General features: G+C 41.6%; 1 protein-coding gene across 1 annotated transcript; it reads right to left on the bottom strand.

Annotated features, from left to right (window-relative positions):
- Positions 1-311: 311 nt before the first annotated feature.
- Positions 312-11,117, bottom strand: LOC119348831 (structural maintenance of chromosomes protein 4-like). The gene is made up of 28 exons (XM_037616819.1): positions 10,734-11,117; positions 9,482-9,571; positions 8,842-8,943; positions 8,578-8,754; positions 8,232-8,362; positions 8,057-8,135; positions 7,829-7,986; positions 7,681-7,756; positions 7,408-7,536; positions 7,203-7,347; positions 6,989-7,119; positions 6,532-6,684; positions 6,224-6,413; positions 5,235-5,368; positions 4,968-5,126; positions 4,415-4,720; positions 4,158-4,334; positions 3,902-3,985; positions 3,595-3,804; positions 3,420-3,509; positions 3,177-3,298; positions 2,928-3,083; positions 2,742-2,849; positions 2,606-2,666; positions 2,161-2,295; positions 1,035-1,122; positions 889-961; positions 312-721 (listed from the first exon to the last, which is right to left on the bottom strand). The coding sequence occupies exons 1-28, from the start codon at positions 10,872-10,874 to the stop codon at positions 577-579; spliced, it is 3,750 nt and encodes a 1,249-aa protein (XP_037472716.1). The 5' UTR covers positions 10,875-11,117; the 3' UTR covers positions 312-576.
- Positions 11,118-21,741: the final 10,624 nt, after the last annotated feature.

Raw genomic sequence — 21,741 nt, 5'->3', positions numbered from 1 at the left:
AATGCAGTTTTAAGCCAATTCGTTGGCTGGGCGAGGGCGGCTAAATCGCTCACCAATTTTTTTGGCATGCCCACAGCGCCTATGTTTTGGCTGGGCACACATGGGCATCAACCAAACAGCCCCTTAGTTGTAGATACATCCATTTTTGTGACAAATAATTCTGAATGGAGGGAGTAACAAAAAAGAATAGTAACTTGAAAGTCACGCAAGCAACAAAAGCATAAGTTTACATTTGTAACGATTGGTTTTTTGCATAAACGCACGTCTAACCATACCTCATATCATTCTGACGGAACCAAAGTGGCATACCAGGATTGCAAAGTTTCTTGGTTGAACAATAGGTTCCATTGGGAACCAAGAAAATATTAGTAATTCACATTCAGTTAGGCCTACATACATCAAATACCTTAAGTGACCAAATGTTCTAACCTCATCCTGTCATTCTTATTCTTACATGGCATAAAACCATCTTAGCAGTACAATAAAGCTTGATGTTGAAGGAACCTCGGTTCCATGATGGCACAACACAAGATTACATTGAGATGAAACTCCACCGTGCAGACTACAAGACTACCTTCATGCTCTCAGCGAAGCTTCGAGGGTTGTTGGTTTCGTGCTCTCGGCAAAGCTTCCAGGGTTGATAGTTATACTCTTGGTGCAATTATCAGTCTTGTAGATGCCAACCAGCCTATCAGCTAGTTCAAACATGTTGTTTCTGAGACTGCAGAGAGGATGACAGACATAAGTAATATAATCTATCAAACGTGAAAGGAACAGAGCCTAATAACAAAGCGTTTACAACCCCTAGAGGATTTACAAGCTTGAGTACAAGATATAAAACCAAAGAGAGAAGGTAAATTTGAGAGAAGTGAGCTGAAATAAGCATACCTAATAATAATGAACTGGGCATCCTTGGTACGATCTTTCACATAATGTCCGACAATGGATACATTCTTAAAATCTGCAAACAGGAGTTTCATTAGCCGATTTGAAATGTAAGATTACTAGTTCAAAAAGAAGGTCACAAGACTTACCCAATGCTGCATCTATCTCGTCCATAACATACAATGGAGTTGGTTTATAATGGTGAAGAGCAAACACTAGAGCCAGCGAGCTAAGCGTCTGTACGACAACAAATGTTTCAATAGGCATATGCCCAACAGAGTAATATTATGATGAGAAATGTTTGCAATCCATGTAACATGTAGATTGCACAACAAAAGAGTACATCTGTACATGTTAGGGATTTATACATTTTATACAATATATCAAACACAACTAATCAAGTTGCAAATTTCATGCAGTCTGCAAAATATGCAATAGTGGTATTGCTGTGAGAGGCAAATCATAAACAAGTAAAAAAATAAGTTAGATGTGCATACTAGCACACTTAGCACTTTAAATGGGATATAAGATAGATGTGCATACTAGCATCTTAGCACTTGATAAACAAATGGGATAAAAGGGCTAGGGGTATGTTGGTTCCTGCCCACCTTCCCTGCCAAAGAATTGGCTCAAGAATTTTTTTGGCCAATTTTGGCACAGTTTGTGAAGGAAACAGCAAAGGGTCGAAACTCTAAAGCCAATGAAATTTTGGAAACACACCAGGCAGTATATTTGCCATGAAGGTTTGTGAGTTGGTGGCAAAAGCCAAAACACATCACAGGTAATTTTGTACTCTATATATATTATGCACTGCGATATCTTAAATATGAATGTACAGCCATTTTAACCAGGAAACCAATTCAAACATAAGTAGATAGTGTTATATTTTAAATTTGAATTGAAAATCTCATTGTGCATCTTCGGAAAAGGTTGTGGATTTGATGGAGGCTAACTCAAGTGCCTGGTCTGCAAAATGAGGGCACACAACTTCTCTAAAACATCATTATATCCCAATCTGAAGTGCGAGAGCTAGAAAGTATCTTAATTACCAAATGAGCAGTAACGCAGTACAACATTTCTGATATCTTTATGGTGGCCTCAGTTTTTCGTCAATGGTAAAGCCCATCATTAGGTATTAGGAAAACAATGAGCAATATGCACCTATTATTAATATGAAGTTCTAATAATGACTTTCTGATTGACATCTTTATTCATAAACATAACTATAAAAGAGCTTAACTTTCTAACATTCTATAAGTGTGGAAAAAGAAATACCTTCTCACCACCAGATAGGTTGGCAATGTTCTTCCAGCTTTTCTTGGGAGGCCTTACGCTGAAAACAACACCTTCTGAAAATGGATCCAACGAATCAACAAGTTCCAGCTCCGCATCACCTCCAAGTGTAATCATCTAAAACCACAAGATAATATGTTGGAATCATTTCAGTATCTTCAAAAAAAAAGCATCAATGTAGTGAACATATCATTGTTCCACCAATGAAGTCATATACTTTAGTCACCAGGCTTGATTTCTTCTACTCCGCCTTTCAGAATTGTTGATTCACAAGAAATGTGTACGAGGAAAGCACTGATTATAATTGTTAAATTTCAGTTCATAGGGGCAATTACAGTCTAATCAACTCAACTCTTGGATTATGTGTCAAGTTTGTCAAATGGTGATAGAGTTTGTCAAATTACATGCTTGTTATACACATTCATACCTGGTACATCTCTTTCAGTTTCAGAGAGATCAAGTTGAACCCTGCCATGAACTCATCTAACCTGCAATAATATATATTGCATGTAAGATGCCAAATCAGCAAATACTCTTATTAAAACTGAAATCAAAACCAGTACCTTCTCTTCCTCAGCCCATCATATAGCTTCTTAAGATCATCACGCTCCTGAGTGGTAGCATTTAGCTCATCCACACGTTCGCCATATAAACGAGCCTTTGTGCGATACCTGATTCGACCAAAGATAAGCAATGAATACATTGATGGGCAAAGGTTCTGTCAATAGGTATAGAGCATTAATCCATACTCTGCTATTGAATCCAGATTTGGACTCGAGTCTTTAATCTGCGCTTCCAGCAATGCCACCATCTCCATGGCTTTTTTCAGGTCACACATTTCATTGAGATGCTCATCACTTAGTGTTTCTTTAAGTTTCTCAGGATCAATCGCATCCTTCTGGAGTCTGATGATGAAAAAAACATATCCTCATTTGGAAACAGCAAAGAAAACATGCATGATTCATAAAGTAACTGAAAAATATAGCATTTGCACATACTGATCCATGTGTTTGGCAAGATTTGTCTGAATGTCAGCTAGCCTTTTCTTATATGCCTTCACCTTCATTTCCCACTCCTTGGCAAGCTTTTTTGTATCTTGCAGTTTGTACTCTGCATCAACCTGTTTTTACACATAAACAGTTCATGTTTTCTTGCATAAAAGTTCAATTCGTTAAAACTTACAAGAGTCATCATGACCAAGTTCATGAAAGTATAATAGGATCTAAATTAATGGGAGAGACCTCAGTGGCTCTTAGTTCATCCACCACTTTCTTTGTTTTATTGTAGTCTTCCTTTGTCTTGTCAAGCTCCTCTTTATGGGTGTCAATCATCTACAAGTCAAAATGGGATTAACATTACCCTTCCAAATATGCAACCCAGTCAAGGTCCAGGCTGTAGAGCAACATAACTAACTACCTCCTGGGTCTTCTTATAATCTTCTTGAACCAGAAAAGCCTTCTTCTCAATCTCTTTGAAAACGGACATTAACTTCTCCTTTTGAGCAACCAGATTTTCCATTTCTTTTTTGGCCTCCTCAACACCCTTGGCTAACTTTTTCATCAACTTTTCACATGTAGTTATTTTAACTTTGTGGCGATTGATGTCTGAGCTAGTTTTGTCAAGTTCCTGATGTTTGAAGCACGAAATCATAAGCGTCAGAGTAAGAGAAACACACACACACTCACTCCAGAGAAAAGAAATAAACATGCGAGAATGTGCTTACAGATTGGATTTTTTCTACTTTTGCCTTCTGATCCTTGAGCACCTGCCCCCCTGCATTTTCAATTTTCTGCTGAAGTTCTGAAGCCTGTTGTAAATTCAACCAAACTCAAGTTACGGTTAATGTAATAGAGACTGTATTTATAACAACAATGCTACAAGAAATTGGAAAAAGGCATTCAACTGGAAGAGGCTGAAATTTTAAGAGTGTTAACATTTTTTTGGCAAAATGAGACTTCAAGGTTTGTATAGGCACTTGCCTGATCTTTGAGCTTGCTAGAACTCTTCTCAAGCTTCTTTAGTGCAACTTGTTCAGTAGAAATAAGGTCATCCAGCTCTTTCATTCTGCTGATCTCGTCATCTTTGGGATTTGCTGCAGCCTCCAGTGAATCTAGTCGCTTCTCATTGTAAGTGTATTGGGCATTCATACTCTCAACCTTTTACAGGAGGAATAAAGGTAAGGTGATCTCAACATAACAGAAAACTTGAAGATAAGAAGAATATTTGTAGTTTATACCTCCTTTTTCGCTTTTGCCAGTTCCATCTCAAGTCGAGATTTAGCATCTTCCAGGGACCGGTAGCGTTTTTTAGCATCATTAATATTTTCACGCAGCCTGCTGAGTTGGTCAACAAGTTTGTTGAGATCATTTTCAGCATTCATAACAGCCTCTTCTGAAACACTTTCTCGGATGGATGTGCCCATCTTGCCACCTCGCGGTTTGCCACCACCACCGCTCATGGTCCCAGACTTCTCAAAAAGTGCACCGTCGAGGGTAACTACCCGGCGAAACTCATTATCAGCAGTATATGCAATTCGAGTGGCCTGAAAACAAAAAACATATGCTTGCTGTTACTGCTTAAATGCAAGCAGCAGAAGGAGTGGTATTGCTTGGTAACAGAATATGGTATGTTCCTGAATAAAGTAATTTTCAGTATGGCAGTTCCATGAAAATGCTAGGGAGCCAATTGAGATATAGTTTGAGAAACAAAAAAATAAGGCGCATAATAAATGCAAGCAGCTAAGACATACACAAATAAACTAAGCGGAACAGACAAACTTCAAGATTTACCTGATCAAGATCCTTTGCAACAACAGTATTGCCCAAGGTAGCAAAGAAAGCTAACTTCAGCTTCTCATCTTTAACCTTTACCAGATCAAAGAGGCGTGGAACTCCTTCAGGGGTTTTTACTTTTTCTTGTAGCTTACGAAGATGGTGTGCTTGCTTTTCCTGTAACGGTAAAATAACAAAATCATGCCTCTCGCAGTAAAACAAACAAGGTAAAGGTTTGAATACAGGTACACACAAAAACAAAAAGGAAACAAACTAGAGCATTACCAGTATCATAAAAGTAGCAATCCCAAGATTTCTTCTGCGTAATAGTTCAACACAAGCTTGGGCCGAATTTGTTGTTTCAACAACAATATAATCAAGTCCATGGCACGCTGTCGATATGGCAACATCATATTTTGCTGCAACACAATAGTTTATAAATTAAATCACATATATAATTTAATAAATGTTTCCACAAAGATATCATGTAAAATAGAATGCCGCCTCAGATTACAAAACCATAGAAATTTCATAAATATTTTGATGACCAGTGAGGACCACCTCAGTACCTACAATATCAGATTTGACTGTAAAGTACAGCACCAATAACACAGGATGCTGGAGAACCGCAAAAACTAAAACTAATACGTAAAATCAGAAGGTTCCCAAACTTGGCACATTTGTGGGCTTTGCGTACTGGTACCAAGGGATAAATACTGGCTGGAGAAACCTTGACCTAACAGGCTAATACAAGCAAACAGCAAGGGGAAGTTTTTTTATCAATGGTGTGTCATTTATAAAGCATTAACCCAATATAAATATTAGTTATCTTAATCAAAACCTCTGGTAAGAGTAAATGCACTTTCCATAGTCAGCAGTACCAAACATTACAACTAGATTTCGCTAAATCATGCAGTTACAATGCATTTTAAAAAAGGTGCAAGTGAGACACGGAAAAAATTCCCATGTTAGATTAACTCATCAAGTTCATTTGTTCTATCAGATAACATCGGTCAAATGCTCAAAGCTATAATATCAAATTCATTGGTCGCAGTGGAAGTGTGGGGGCGGCGTCCCCATCACCTTGCTCATGTGCAAGCAAGTGAGAATTTGTTTCCTGAGCAAAAAAAATCGAGATGTGTTCCCGAGCACTAAAAAGAGAACTCTTCAGCACCCATGTAGAAAATCATTCTTCTATGAACAGTCCAAGGTTGGAATAGTTTAACTGCATTCATTTAAAAGTCATTCTTCTATGGCTATGGTTTATATCTTACCATCAATTGCACCAAGATCACCTAGCCTTCCATAAATGCCATCTATTTCCTTTGATTCTTTAGCTTGTAGAATTGCTTTCAAAACAGTGCCATGATTCTTCTCAGAATCCCTCGTCGATTTAATCTCCACAACTTTCTGCCTAGCTGCTTGTTCAAGAGGAATTAGGGACTCCTCTTGTTTTAGGCATTCCTGTTAAAGATTCCAAGTTAGAGATCCAGTATATCCAGGATCCTCAGCCGCATAAGGCTGATGAACTTAATAGTTGAAGGGAGAAGAAATGACTCAGAACTGATATGAAGTGATTTACCTGTTCAACTTTACGAGCTTCAGATGCTTCACTCTGATGTTTCTCTGTTTTTCCTTCGAGCTCCGTAATAAATGTGTCCTTTGTTTTTATTTTTTCCTTAATGATTTCCATCTGGTTTTGGGCATCAGTTAATTCTGCTCGAGCTCCATCATGCTGAAAGGGTAACAAGGTTCATGTGAATTAACAAAGGTCAGAATATTATATATTTCCATTTTTGCAACAAAAATCATAAAATAGGAACACAAAAAATCCTGGAGTCTTGACTCCTGCAATGTGATGCTGAATAGTGAATACTTGTGTTCCCATAAGGCAGGTCCAAGTTGTGATGGCAAAACTGAAAACCGTGTTATTGGTAACAGGATTTCTTGCGCTCAATGAAAGACATGTCCAAACTGGCAGCTAGGTGGTATTATCTTGCCTTCCCTATTTAAAACATTATAAGGCAAGGATAGCTAACCTTCTGTTTCATTAATTTTTTCTCCCCAGATGCAACATCTAGCCTTCCTTTATGCTCAATAATTTGATTTTCCCATGGTTCAAGCTCAGTCCTTACTTTGGCAAGTTCAGCACGTAGCTTTTCAGTTTCTTCTGCAATTACAAAAAAATGGGTATCAAACAAAACAGTCCACGGGGGAGGCGGGGGGGAGGCAATACTGAGAGAAAAATATGACCTCGAGAGCTTTCTTTAATTTGCTCCAGCACTTTCTCTTCTTGGTTTAATCGTTCTTGCAATTTTGGTATCTCTTCTTCAAGCTGTGGAATGAGATTGGCTGATTCTTCAATCTCTTTTGCTGATCCTTCAATTTTTGAGGTATCCTGGAAGGTGAAACTTTAGACTTTGTTGCTTGAGTTACAACTGAAAACATTTTTAAATACCTTTTCAGCTTTGTCCTCCAGCTTCTTGATCTTCTGCTTGAGATGTTTTAAATCTTCCCTGTGTTTTACATCTTTTCTCTCAAATTCCTTAAATTGATCCTTGCAGACTTTCATGTTATTCTCAAGTTCCTGATCATATAAAGAGAGCAAACATTAAAGACAGGCATTTAATTAGACCAAAAGTTAAACTAGCAAAGAAATCACTAAATACGTAAGAGCAATTCAACTTCGAATTCACAGCAAGGTTCCAGAAAATATAATTTAAGACCACACCTCTTGCCTTTTGACACGTTTGTTGTAAGCTTTCTCCATTTCCTTCAGCTCCTGAGAGTTCTGTTTAATTTTTTCCCTGGATTATAACCAAAACAATTAGTACTAAACTCATGACTTCTGTTCATGTACAAACATGGCAATAAATCACCTCTCGGAGGCAAGGTTCTTCGCTAGGTCCGCAACATTCTCTTCGAGCTGAGTAACATGTGCTGTAGCATCATCAGAAGCCATTGTGGTTGCCTTTTCTTGCCATTTCAAAAGCAAAAGTTCCTTCAGCATGTATGCTTCAGCTTCATTTTTTGCATTCTACAGGAAGAAAGCACCATCAGTAGTGTTAATCAACCAAAAGAATCAATTTATGACATCTGATCAGCACCTCTAAACTGTCCCTTTCCTTCTCAGCCAATTTCAGCATCTGCACTGACGCGGTTCTCTTTTCATTGAGCACTTCCAACCTAAAGGGGTTAGAGAACATGAGAATGATTACATGACACTACATGGACAACACGCACTCATCATGACAACAGGCATTGAAAATTTTGATAACTTACTGTTTGTTAGCTTCTTCGATTTTCTCAACATATTGGTTTGTCCCAATGATGTCTTCTAGATATTCTAGAAAACCCTCATCATGTGGACTTTGAGCTTTGGGTTTCATCAGGGAGATCTGCTCAACCTCGCCCTATACAGTAACCAGCTCAGAAGTCAGGTATTTGTGATACGACAAAATACAGTTGGAAAAGCACCTTATGACTGCCTAGCAATTCTATGTAGACTTAAACCAAGAAATATGCAAAGGGTGAAAATTTTATGACGGTAATCAAAAGTAAGATGTTATCTAACAAAACATGAAGTATCCGTATAATGGCAATGCAAACTGAGGAAAGTGCACAAAACCTGAAGGATCAGAAAGCGATTATTATCAAGGTCCACTCCTTTGCCCTTCAACACTTTAGTTACTTCAGTAAAATTGCTTCCACGGTTATTTATGTAATATCTAGAGGTGTTGTCACGGAATGCAACTCTTGTTATGGAAAATTCACTGCCCTCAACAACCTTGTAGTTTCCACCATCCTGCATATGGCAACAGAGAAAAAAGAAGCAAGGAATTATGGCCTAATGAAGCGATAAGAAACAATAAGGACATGGCTCAAGCATTACCAGATCAATGATTTCTTGAAAATGGACAGAAACACCAGCACTGTCTAGGTTCTGGTGATTGGAAGAGTTGTGTATGAGCTCTGAGACCTTGTTTAGACGCATCTGCAGTTAGGAGAGAACTAATCAGAAACAATATACATAATGTGAAACAACCAATAAATAGATTGTTCTAAGTCAAAAAAACATCTACAGAATGTGAGGTCATCTTTTGTGAGCTTGAGAAAAGACATTTACATTGTTAATCAAAACATCCAAAAAAAATTTTAAACCTTTGCAGGAAATGGCCTATGGAAAATGGGAGGACAATACTTAATAAAGGGTCACACCATGCCAACTATTGAACACGTCCCACTTAGCCACCACAAAATTAGTAACCATCAAAGTACCAATATAGTACATCCCTTTAGGCAAAGATGTGTTTACTTTGTTTGTTATGCAAAACAAGCATCTCAGTAGGTTGTTAAACTCAACCTTTGGAATAATTCGGTACCTTGCTGACAGGCATTGCCAGCCTTAAACCCTTGGATAGGGCAAAATAAATAAGGTGACTTGGTAAGATGTGATATGTACATACTACCAAGAATCAAACAAATATCCTGATGAAATGAAAGCATATAAAACATGGAGCATTGATATCCACCTGCTTTGCACGCTTCCCAAACACGAAGAGCATTGCATCAATGACGTTGCTCTTCCCACTTCCATTTGGCCCAACAACAGCCGAAAAGCTCTGCAACCAAGAAAAAACATTATCATAATTTGTTTTGCCTCTAGGAATCGTCACTTGGCATGCACCTAGACAAAAAACATGCAATCGAGAACATTATATTGTGCATGAGTCATATCTGCAGCGCGGAAATTCTGTGTCGCACAAAACTATAGAAGGCTAGAACTCTAATTTACTTTCAGGTTATCTCTGCTTATAAGATTATATTTGACTAGTGTTGTGGCTGTATAAATTATGATAAAGGTGTTCCGCGTCCTCAGAATATTTATGTGCTTCAGTGATTAAATGATGTTCATGGTATTATTTCAGTCAACTGCACTCGCATCTGCCTTGTCTTCGCAAATTACAGCCTCTGCACGAAAATATTCACAGCAGACAATAAACTAAACCATACAATCAAGGCATATTGCTTCAAAGCTACCCTGTGTTCATTATACTTAAAAAAATATGATACAAGTGTTCTGCATCCTTGAAATATTTTTGTACTTCAGCAATTAAATGATGCTCATGGTATTAGTTCAGTCAAGTGAGTCAACTGCACTGGCATCTATCTTGTCTTCGCAAATTACAGCTTCTGCACAGAAATATTCACAACAGACAATCAACTAAACCAGACAAATCAAGGCGTATGGCTTCAGAACCACCCTGTAAACACTATTTTAAGCAATTTGTGTGTGCCGAATGTATCACCATCTAACCAGGTGTTTGTGCTTCATGGTGCCAATTGTGCAGCTAAGACATTTTGAACAACTAAAATGCTGCAAGCATGTAAGAGCCACTCCAGGGTTTCAGAATCACCATGCACAAGTAGTTGGCTACAAAATGTATAGTTCATATTTTACGGGATAACAACTAACGAGACAGAACAGAACATTGAAGCCGAAGGAACAACAGATGGTGCAGCTAATTTAGAATTCCGTAGGCATGGGGGAGACCAGAGATGCATCTTCCGAACAAACCATGCAAAACTCCTCTCGAAACGCTAAAACCCAAGTGAAACTGTTGACCAGCTGACATTTCTAGGGTTTTACGGAATTATAGATCGAGTGAAAAATGCTACTCTAGCATGCAAAATTATGTTCCTAGGACCTCGAATTTGCTGCCAAAACGGGCACGTCGAAGTAGAAATTAGCTAGGGCTCGCATCTGCCGGGAGAGGGAGATACCTTATGGAACGGACCGATGCGCTGCTCCCCGGCGTAGGACTTGAAGTTGCGGAGAACCATCTCCTGTATGAATAACCGCGGCTTCGCCGGCCGGCCCGGCGAGCTAGCCGGCGAAGGCGACGGCGGTGGCGAGGTCTCCATGGAAGAGAGGGTTACTGAGATCCCTCGGTATTTCAAAATGGAGTCGCGGGAGACCGGAGCGCGAGGGCCACCGCAGCAGTATTACCCAGCCGACGGTGCTGACCCGGCACCAGATCTCCGCCGTTGCCGCCGCCGCCGCTGCTTTCCCTGGGCGAGGCCGGAGGCGGGGTGCGCAGAGGAGCGAGTTGGTGGTGGGGAAATTTTGGGGAAAGTCGAAGTGGCTGGGAGGGAGATGCGGATTTGGGGACTTGGGGGGAAGTTTTGGGAGGGAAAACTGAAAGGTTGGGAGGGTTTCCGTCCTTCCTGCGATGTCAGACCAAAATTAATCGGAAATCTGTGGATATGGGTTGGACGACATGTGGGCCTGAAGTTGCGCTGGTCCTGTTATGTTGGGCTATACATATAGGCCAGGCCCATATGCTTACATCTAGTTTTTTTCAATTGCAATAATGAATAATTCTCAAAAAAAAAAAGCAATAATGAATCCTCTACACACATGCGCGCGCACACACACACAAACAGACCTATGGCCACATTGGAAAAAAGGAACAATGTAGAAATTTTCCTTTGGGACAAACGGATTGTCATCCTGCATTCATTTGATATTCCTATGGAATTGGCTATTTCATAGGAATTTTACAGGAAACCGACATGATGTCACCTCATGTTTTTTGCTCTGGTATCTATAGTTCATGTGCCTTTTTACGTGATATCCAAACCACGATTTAGGGATTTTTCCTACAATTTTAGTTCTCCTAGAGGTCTAGGATTCATGATATCTCAATTTCTATGTATTTTTTTAATTTCTATGTTTTGAGTTCCTTCCAGACTAGGCTTTAGATTATTATATCAGGTGTTTAAGTCGATGTATTTTCCTAGTGAAATTATGTAGGGTAATAGGTTACTTAAGAGAGAGAAAATAGCCACCTTTGTCTTATAAGAAGATTGTTTTGTGATACCTAACGTAAATTTCTAAATACAATTTGGTCACCGCATGTTTTTATAGGCATGCAGCTACTAAAACTGAAAGATAACACTAAAAATTTAAGTTAAACATATTTATATTAACATCTCTAAATGTTATGAAGTTCTAAGGGTGTTTGTATTTTCTGGTATTATACATCATCATTTGGGGACGTGAACGGGTGAGTCAATGTGATTGTTATTAAATTAGTGGATAAGTTTTTGTTTGAAGTCACAAGGGGGTCCCCACCTGAATTGATCTTATACAGAAAAAAATGATCCAATTTGTAAGGGAAATTGGATTGGATGCCTTAGCAGACCGAGGGGCAATACATCTTGCTGGCCAAGAAGGATGTCTCTCTTCAACTCGGGGATTTCAGGCCAATCAATTTAATTCATGGCGTTGCCAAAATCTTTGCCAAAGTGTTGGCAGCTCGTTTGAAGCCCCTGCTACCGGAAATTATATCCCAAGCGCAAAGTGCTTTTCTCACCAACCGAAGCATACACGAAAATTTCAAGTTTGTTCGGAACGCTGCTAAGTTGCTGCATCATAAGAAGAAGCCTAAGGTGCTTATGAAAATCGATATCTCCAAGGCTTTTGACACTCTGTCCTGGGATTTCCTTCTTGAAGTTTTGCAAAACCGACGCTTTGGGAAGAGGTGGATTTCATGGATTTGTGGGCTTCTCAGCTCGGCATCTTCCTCTGTTCTAATTAATGGAGAGTTGACGACACCTTTTGCTCTGGGTCAAGGAGTAAGACAAGGAGACCCGTTGTCCCATGCTCTCTTTATCCTGACTACGGACACACTGCGGGCCATATTGCTTTGGGCAACGCAACAGAACATATTACCACCTCTCGGTCTTGACAGTGGAACTCCTAGGGCATCCATCTTCACGGATGATGCTATCCTCTTTTTTAGGCCAACAAGTATGGACCTTCAGGTGATATCCTGCATCCTGGATTTGTTTGGTAAGGCCTCGGGACTTCATATCAACCTTCTAAAGAGCACTACAACCTGTATTCGATGCACGGATGCTGAGGAGGATACGGTGGCGGCTCACTTCTAGTGCCACAAACAACAATTTCCTTTCAAGTATCTAGGCCTTCCCTTATCAATTTTTAGGCTGAGGAAAAATGACATTTGGCCACTCATTGACAAATACTCCGGCAAGATGAAAGGATGGAAACCTAGGATGTTGGCTGCAGCGGGACGCTTGACCATCACGAGTTCAGTTCTCTTGGCCCTTCCCATCCATTTTATGTCAGTACTCCCTTTGCCTATTTGGGCAATCAAGATTATCGAGAGAAGGTGCAGAGGTTTTGTTTGGAAAGGGGAGAAAGACATAAACGGCGGTCACTGCCTACTCCCCTGGACCCGGGTTTGCAGACCCAAGGAGTTGGGTGGTCTCGGTTTGCCGAACCTTCGAAATTTTGGTCTTGCATTGCGCTGCAGATGGCCATGGCTGAGATGGGAGACTGAGGAAAGGCCATGGCACAGTCTGCCGGAAAACACCGAGAATGAGGTTTCGGCTATTTTCAATGCGGCTTGCTATGTCAGGTTGGGAAACAGTGAGACTGCACGGTTCTGGACAGATGAATGGTTGCCGAATGGACGGTCGGTTGCTATGGTCGCACCGACTCTATTTTCCTTTGTGCATAATTCAGGACTCACGGTCAGAGAGGCGTTGCACAACAATGCCTGGATACAAGACATAAGGGGAGGCCTATCAGTTCAAGCTCTAGCTCAGTACCTTGAGATATGGGACATCTCGCATGCTACCATCCTTGAGCCGGAGGTTGCTGATCGCTTGCTTTGGAGGCTTACTGAAAATCAACAATTCTCAGTTCATAGTGCCTACCGGATGTTCTTCATGGCAGGTATCCATTTTCCATGCTACAGACCAATTTCGAAATCCAAAGCTCCTCCTCGCTGCAGGTTCTTTATGTGGCTGGTGGTTCATAAACGCTGTCTAACAGCGGATAATCTTCAGCGGCGCGGCTGGCCATCTAACACCACATGTCCCCTTTGCTTGGCTGAACCAGAGGACTGTTGATACGTCTCCAACGTATCTATATTTTTTTTATTCCATGCTATTATATTACCCCTTTTGGATGTTTATGGGCTTTATTTTACACATTTATATCATTTTTGGGACTAACCTACTAACCGGAGGCCCAGCCCATATTGTTGTTTTTTGCCTATTTCAGTATTTCGAAGAAAAGGAATATCAAATGGAGTCCAAACGGAATGAAACCTTCGGGAGCGTGATTTTTGGAACGAACGTGGTCCGGAGAGCTTGGAGTGCAAGTCAAGAAGCTCCCGATGACCCTGTTGGGGAACATAGTAATTTCAAAAAAAATCCTACGCACACGCAAGATCATGGTGATGCATAGCAACGAGAGGGGAGAATGTGTCCACGTACCCTCGTAGACCGAAAGCGGAAGCGTTATGACAACACGGTTGATGTAGTCATACGTCTTCACGATCCGACCGATCCAAGCACCGAATGTACGGCACCTTCAAGTTCAGCACACGTTCAGCTCGATGACGATCCCCGGACTCCGATCCAGCAGGGTGTCGGGGATGAGTTCCGTTAGCACGACGGCGTGGTGACGATGATGATGTTCTACCGACGCAGGGCTTCGCCTAAGCACCGCAACGATATGACCGAGGTGGAATATGGTGGAGGGGGCATCGCACACGGCTAAGGAACAATCACGAAGATCAACTTGTGTGTCTAGAGGTGCCCCCTGCCCCCGTATATAAAGGAGGGAGGGGGAGGTGCGGCCGGCCCCCTAGGGGTGCGCCTGGAGGAGTCCTACTCCCACTGGGAGTAGGACTCCCCCCTCTTGCCTTGGTGGAGAAGGAAAGGGGGGAGGGGAAAGAGGAAAGGGGGGCGCCCCCCCTCCTTGTCCTATTCGGACTAGGGGGAGAGGGGGCGCGCGGCCTGCCCTGGCCGGCCCTTTCTCTTCTCCCTCATGGCCCATGTAGGCCCATTAACCCCCCGGGGGGGTCCGGTAACCCCCCGGTACTTCGGAAAAAACCCGATTTCTCCCGGAACGATTCTGTTATCCAAATATAGGCTTCCAATATATCAATCTTTATGTCTCGACCATTTCGAGACTCCTCGTCATGTCCGTGATCACATCTGGGACTCCGAACAACCTTCGGTACATCAAAACATATAAACTCATAATGAAACTATCATCGTAACTTTAAGCGTGCGGACCCTACGGGTTCGAGAACTATGTAGACATGACCTAGAACTGTTTCCGGTAAATAACCAATAGCGAAACCTGGATGCTCATATTGGATCCTACATATTCTACGAAGATCTTTATCGGTCAAACCGCATAACAACATACGTTGTTCCCTTTGTCATCGGTATGTTACTTGCCCGAGGTTCGATCGTCGGTATCCAATACCTAGTTCAACCTCGTTACCAGCAAGTCTCTTTACTCATTACGTAATGCATCATTCCGTAACCAACTCATTGGCCACATTGCTTGCAAGGCTTATAGTGATGTGCATTACCGAGAGGGCCCAGAGATACCTCTCCGACAATCGGAGTGACAAAACCTAATCTCGAAATACGCCAACTCAACATCTACCTTTGGAGACACCTGTAGAGCTCCTTTATAATCACCCAGTTACGTTGTGACGTTTGGTAGCACACAGAGTGTTCCTCCGGTAAACGGGAGTTGCATAATCTCATAGTTGTAGGAACTTTGTATAAGTCATGAAGAAAGCAATAGCAACACACTAAACGATCAAGTGCTAGGCTAACGGAATGGGTCAAGTCAATCACATCATTCTCCTAATGATGTGATCTCTTTAATCAAATGACAAACATGTCTATGGTTAGGAAACATAACCATCTTTGATTAATGAGCTAGTCAAGTAGAGGCATACTAGTGACATTAAGTTTGTCTATGTATTCACACATGTATCATGTTTCTGGTTAATACAATTCTAGCATGAATAATAAACATTTATCATGATATGAGGAAATAAATAATAACTTTATTATTGCCTCTAGGGCATATTTCCTTCAGTCTCCCACTTGCACTAGAGTCAATAATCTAGATTACACGGTAATGATTCTAACACCCATGGAGTCTTGGTGCTGATCATGTTTTGCTCGTGGAAGAGGCTTAGTCAATGGGTCTACAACATTCAGATCCGTATGTATCTTGCAAATCTCTATGTCTCCCACCTGGACTTGGTCCCGGATGGAATTGAAGCGTCTCTTGATGTGCTTGGTCCTCTTGTGAAATCTGGATTTCTTTGCCAAGGCAATTGCACCAGTATTGTCACAGAAGATCTTCATCGGTCCCGGTGCACTAGGTATGACACCTAGATCGGAAATGAACTCCTTCATCCAGACTCCTTCATTTGCTGCTTCTGAAGCAGCTATGTACTCCGCTTCGCATGTAGATCCCGCCATGATGCTTTGTTTAGAACTGCACCAACTTACAGCTCCACCGTTTAATAAAAACATGTATCCGGTTTGCGATTTAGAATCGACCGGATCAGTGTCAAAGCTTGCATCGACGTAACCATTTACGACTAGCTCTTTGTCACCTCCATAAACGAGAAACATATCCTTAGTCCTTTTCAGGTATTTCAGGATGTTCTTGACCGCTTTCCAATGATCCACTCCTGGATTACTTTGGTACCTCCCTGCTAAGCTTATTGCTAAGCATACATCAGGTTTGGTACACAGCATTGCATACATGATAGAGCCTATGGCTGAAGCATAGGGAACATCTTTCATTTTCTCTCTATCTTCTGCTGTGGTCGGGCATTGAGTCTGACTCAACTTCACACCTTGCAATACAGGCAAGAACCCTTTCTTTGCCTGATCCATTATGAACTTTTTCAAAACTTTATCAAGGTATGTGCTTTGTGAAAGTCCAATTAAGCGTCTTGATCTATCTCTATAGATCTTGATGCCCAATATGTAAGCAGCTTCATCGAGGTCCTTCATTGAAAAACTTTTATTCAAGTATCCCTTTATGCTATCCAGAAATTCTATATTATTTCCAATTAACAATATGTCATCTACATATAATATCAGAAATGCTACAGAGCTCCCACTCACTTTCTTGTAAATACAGGCTTCTCCAAAAGTCTGTATAAAACCATATGCTTTGATCACACTATCAAAGCGTTTATTCCAACTCCGAGATGCTTGCACCAGTCCATAAATGGATCGCTGGAGCTTGCACACTTTGTTAGCACCTTTTGGATCGACAAAACCTTCCGGTTGCATCATATACAACTCTTCTTCCAGAAAACCATTCAGGAATGCAGTTTTTTTACATCCATTTGCCAAATTTCATAATCATAAAATGCGGCAATTGCTAACATGATTCGGACAGACTTAAGCTACGGGTGAGAAAGTCTCATCGTAGTCAACCTCTGGAACTTGTCGAAAACCTTTTGCAACAAGTCGAGCTTTGTAGACAGTTATATTACCATCAGCGTCAGTCTTCTTCTTGAAGATCCATTTATTCTCAATGGCCTACCGATCATCGGGCAAGTCAACCAAAGTCCATACTTTGTTCTCATACATGGATCCTATCTCAGATTTCATGGCTTCAAGCCATTTTGCGGAATCTGGGCTCATCATCGCTTCCTCATAGTTCGCAGGTTCACCATGGTCAAGTAACATGACTTTCAGAATAGGATTACCGTACCAGTCTGGTGCGGATCTTACTCTGGTAAACCTACGAGGTTCAGTAGAAACTTGATCTGAAGATTCATGATCAATATCATTAGCTTTGTCACTAATTGGTGTAGTTGTCACGGGAACCGGTTCTTGTGATGAACTACTTTCTAATAAGGGAGCAGGTACAGTTACCTCATCAGTTCTACTTTCCTCCCACTCACTTCTTTTGAGAGAAACTCCTTCTCTAGAAAGGATCCGAATTTAGCAACGAAAATCTTGCCCTCAGATCTGTGATAGAAGGTGTACCCAATTGTCTCTTTTGGGTATCCTATGAAGACACATTTCTCCGATTTGGGTTCGAGCTTATCTGGTTGAAGTTTCTTCACATAAGCATCGCAGCCCCAAACTTTAAGAAACGACAACTTTGGTTTCTTGCCAAACCACAATTCATAAGGCGACATCTCAACGGATTTTTATGGTGCCCTATTTAACGTGAATGTGGCCGTCTCTAAAGCATAACCCCAAAACGATAGCGGTAAATCAGTAAGAGACATCATAGATCGTACCATATCCAGTAAAGTACGATTACGATGTTCGGACACACAATTTCGTTGTGGTGTTCCGGGTGGCGTGAGTTGCGAAACTATTCCGCATTGTTTCAAATGTAAACCAAACTCGTAACTCAAATATTCTCCTCCACGATCAGATCGTAGAAATTTTATTTTCTTGTTACGATGATTTTCTACTTCACTCTGAAATTCTTTGAACTTTTCAAATGTTTCAGACTTGTGTTTCATCAAGTAGATATACCCATATCTGCTCAAATCATCTGTGAAGGTGAGAAAATAACGATACCCGCCGCGAGCTTCGACATTCATTGGACCACATACATCGGTATGTATGATTTCTAACAAATTAGTTGCTCGCTCCATAGTTCCGGAGAACGGTGTTTTAGTCATCTTGCCCATGAGGCACGGTTCGCAAGTACCAAGTGATTCATAATCAAGAGCCATCAGTATGGAGTTTCTTCATGCGCTTTACACCGATATGACCTAAACGGCAGTGCCATAAATAAGTTGCACTATCATTATTAACTCTGCATCTTTTGGCTTCAACATTATGAATATGTGTATCACTACTATCGAGATAATAAAAATAGACCATTCTGTAAGTGTGCATGACCATAAAAGATATTACTCATATAAATAGAACAACCATTATTCTCTGATTTAAATGAATAACCGTCTCGCATCAAACAAGATCTAGATATAATGTTCATGCTCAACGCTGGCACAAAATAAAAATTATTTAGGTCTAAAACTAATCCCGATGGTAGATGTAGAGGTAGCGTGCCGACCACGATCCCATCGACTTTGGAACCATTTCCCACGCGCATCGTCACCTCGTCCTTAGCCAATCTTCACCTATTTCGTAGTCCCTGTTTCGAGTTGCAAATATTAGCAACAGAACCAGTATCAAATACCCAGGTGCTACTGCGAGCATTAGTAAGGTACACATCAATAACATGTATATCACATATACCTTTGTTCACTTTGCCATCCTTCTTATCCGCCAAATACTTGGGGCAGTTCCGCTTCCAGTGTCCAGTCTGCTTGTAGTAGAAGCACTCAGTCTCAGGCTTAGGTCCAGACTTGGGTTTCTTCTCTTGAGCAACAACTTGTTTGCTGTTCTTCTTGAAGTTCCCCTTCTTCTTCCCTTTGCCCTTTTTCTTGAAACTGGTGGTCTTATTGACCATCAACACTTGATGCTCCTTCTTGTTTTCTACCTCCGCAACCTTTAGCATTGTGAAGAGCTCGAGTATAGTCTTGTCCATCCCTTGCATATTATAGTTCATCACGAAGCTCTTGTAGCTTGGTGGCAGTGATTGAAGAATTCTGTCAATGACACTATCATCAGGAAGATTAACTCCCAATTGAATCAAGTGATTATCATACCCAGACATTTTGAGTATGTGTTCACTGACAGAACTATTCTCCTCCATCTTACAGCTATAGAACTTATTGGAGACTTCATATCTCTCAATCCGGGCATTTGCTTGAAATATTAACTTCAACTCCTGGAACATCTCATATGCTCCATGACGTTCAAAACGTCGTTGAAGACCCGGTTCCAAACCGTAAAGCATGGCACACCGAACTATCGAGTAGTCATCAGCTTTGCTTTGCCAGATGTTCTTAACATCGTCAGTTGTATCTGTAGTAGGCTTGGCACCCAGCGGTGCTTCTAGGACGTAATTCTTCTGTGCAGCAATGAGGATAATCCTCAGGTTACGGACCCAGTCCGTGTAATTGCTACCATCATCTTTCAACTTAGCTTTCTCAAGGAACGCATTAAAATCCAACGGAACAATAGCACGAGCCATCTATCTACAACAAACATAGACAAGTAAAATACTATCAGGTACTAAGTTCATGATAAATTTAAGTTCAATTAATCATATTACTTAAGAACTCCCACTTAGACAGACATCTCTCTAGTCATCTAAGTGATCACGTGATCCAAATCAACTAAACCATGTCCGATCATCACGTGAGATGGAGTAGTTTTCAATGGTAAACATCACTATGTTGATCATATCTACTATATGATTCACGTTCGACCTTTCGGTCTCTGTGTTCCGAGGCCATATCTGTATATGCTAGGCTCGTCAAGTTTAACCTGAGTATTTCGCGTGTGCAACTGTTTTGCACCCGTTGTATTTGAACGTAGAGCCTATCACACCCGATCATCACGTGGTGTCTCAGCACGAAGAACTTTCACAACGGTGCATACTCAGGGAGAACACTTGTTGAAAATTTAGTGAGAGATCATCTTAAAATGCTATCGTCAATCAAAGCAAGATAAGATGCATAAAGGATAAACATCACATGCAATCAATATAAGTGATATGATATGGCCATCATCATCTTGTGCTTGTGGTCTCCATCTCCTAAGCACCGTCGTGATCACCATCGTCACCGGCGCGACACCTTGATCTTCATCGTAGCATCGTTGTCATTACGCCATCTATTACTTCTACGACTATCGCCACCGCTTAGTGATAAAATAAAGCAATTACAGGGCATTTGCATTTCATACAATAAAGCAACAACCATATGGCTCCTGCCAGTTGCCGATAACTTCGGTTACAAAACATGATCATCTCATACAATAAAATATAGCATCACGTCTTGACCATATCATATCACAACATGCCCTGCAAAAACAAGTTAGACGTCCTCTACTTTGTTGTTTGCAAATTTTACGTGGCTGCTACGGGCTGAGCAAGAACCGTTCTTACCTACGCATCAAAACCACAATGATAGTTTGTCAAGTTAGTGTTGTTTTAACCTTCGCAAGGACCGGGCATAGCCACACTCGGTTCAACTAAAGTTAGAGAAACAGACACCCGCTAGTCACCTGTGTGCGAAGCACGGCGGTAAAGCTAGTCTCGCGTAAGTGTACGCGTAATGTCGGTCCGGGCCGCTTCATCCAATAATACCGCTGAACCAAAGTATGACATGCTGGTAAGCAATATGACTTGTATCGCCCACAACTCACTTGTGTTCTACTCGTGCATATAACATCAACGCATAAAACCTAGGCTCGGATGCCACTGTTGGGGAACATAGTAATTTCAAAAAAATTCCTACGCACACGCAAGATCATGGTGATGCATAGCAACGAGAGGGGAGAGTGTGTCCACGTACCCTCGTAGACCGAAAGCGGAAGCGTTATGACAACGCGGTTGATGTAGTCGTACGTCTTCACGATCCGACCGATCCAAGCACCGAACATACTGCACCTCCGAGTTCAGCACACGTTCAACTCGATGACGATCCCCAAACTCCGATCCAGCAGGGTGTCGGGGATGAGTTCCGTCAGCACGATGGCGTGGTGACGATGATGATGTTCTACCGATGCAGGGCTTCGCCTAAGCACCGCAACGATATGACCGAGGTGGAATATGGTGGAGGGGGGCACCGCACACGGCTAAGGAACGATCACGAAGATTAACTTGTGTGTCTAGAGGTGCCCCCCTGCCCCCGCATATAAAGAGGGGAGGGGGAGGTGCGGCCGGCCCCCTAGGGGTACGCCTGGACTCCCCCCTCTTGCCTTGGTGGAGAAGGAAAGGGGGGAGGGGAAAGAGGAAAGGGGGGCGCCGCCCCCCTCCTTGTCCTATTCGGACTAGGGGGAGAGGGGGCGCGCGGCCTGCCCTGGCCGGCCC

The sequence above is a fragment of the Triticum dicoccoides genome, chromosome 1B (genome assembly GCF_002162155.2).
Source record: "Triticum dicoccoides isolate Atlit2015 ecotype Zavitan chromosome 1B, WEW_v2.0, whole genome shotgun sequence".
NCBI classification, from domain to species: domain Eukaryota; kingdom Viridiplantae; phylum Streptophyta; class Magnoliopsida; order Poales; family Poaceae; genus Triticum; species Triticum dicoccoides.
This window is presented reverse-complemented; position numbering and strand designations above follow the sequence as displayed.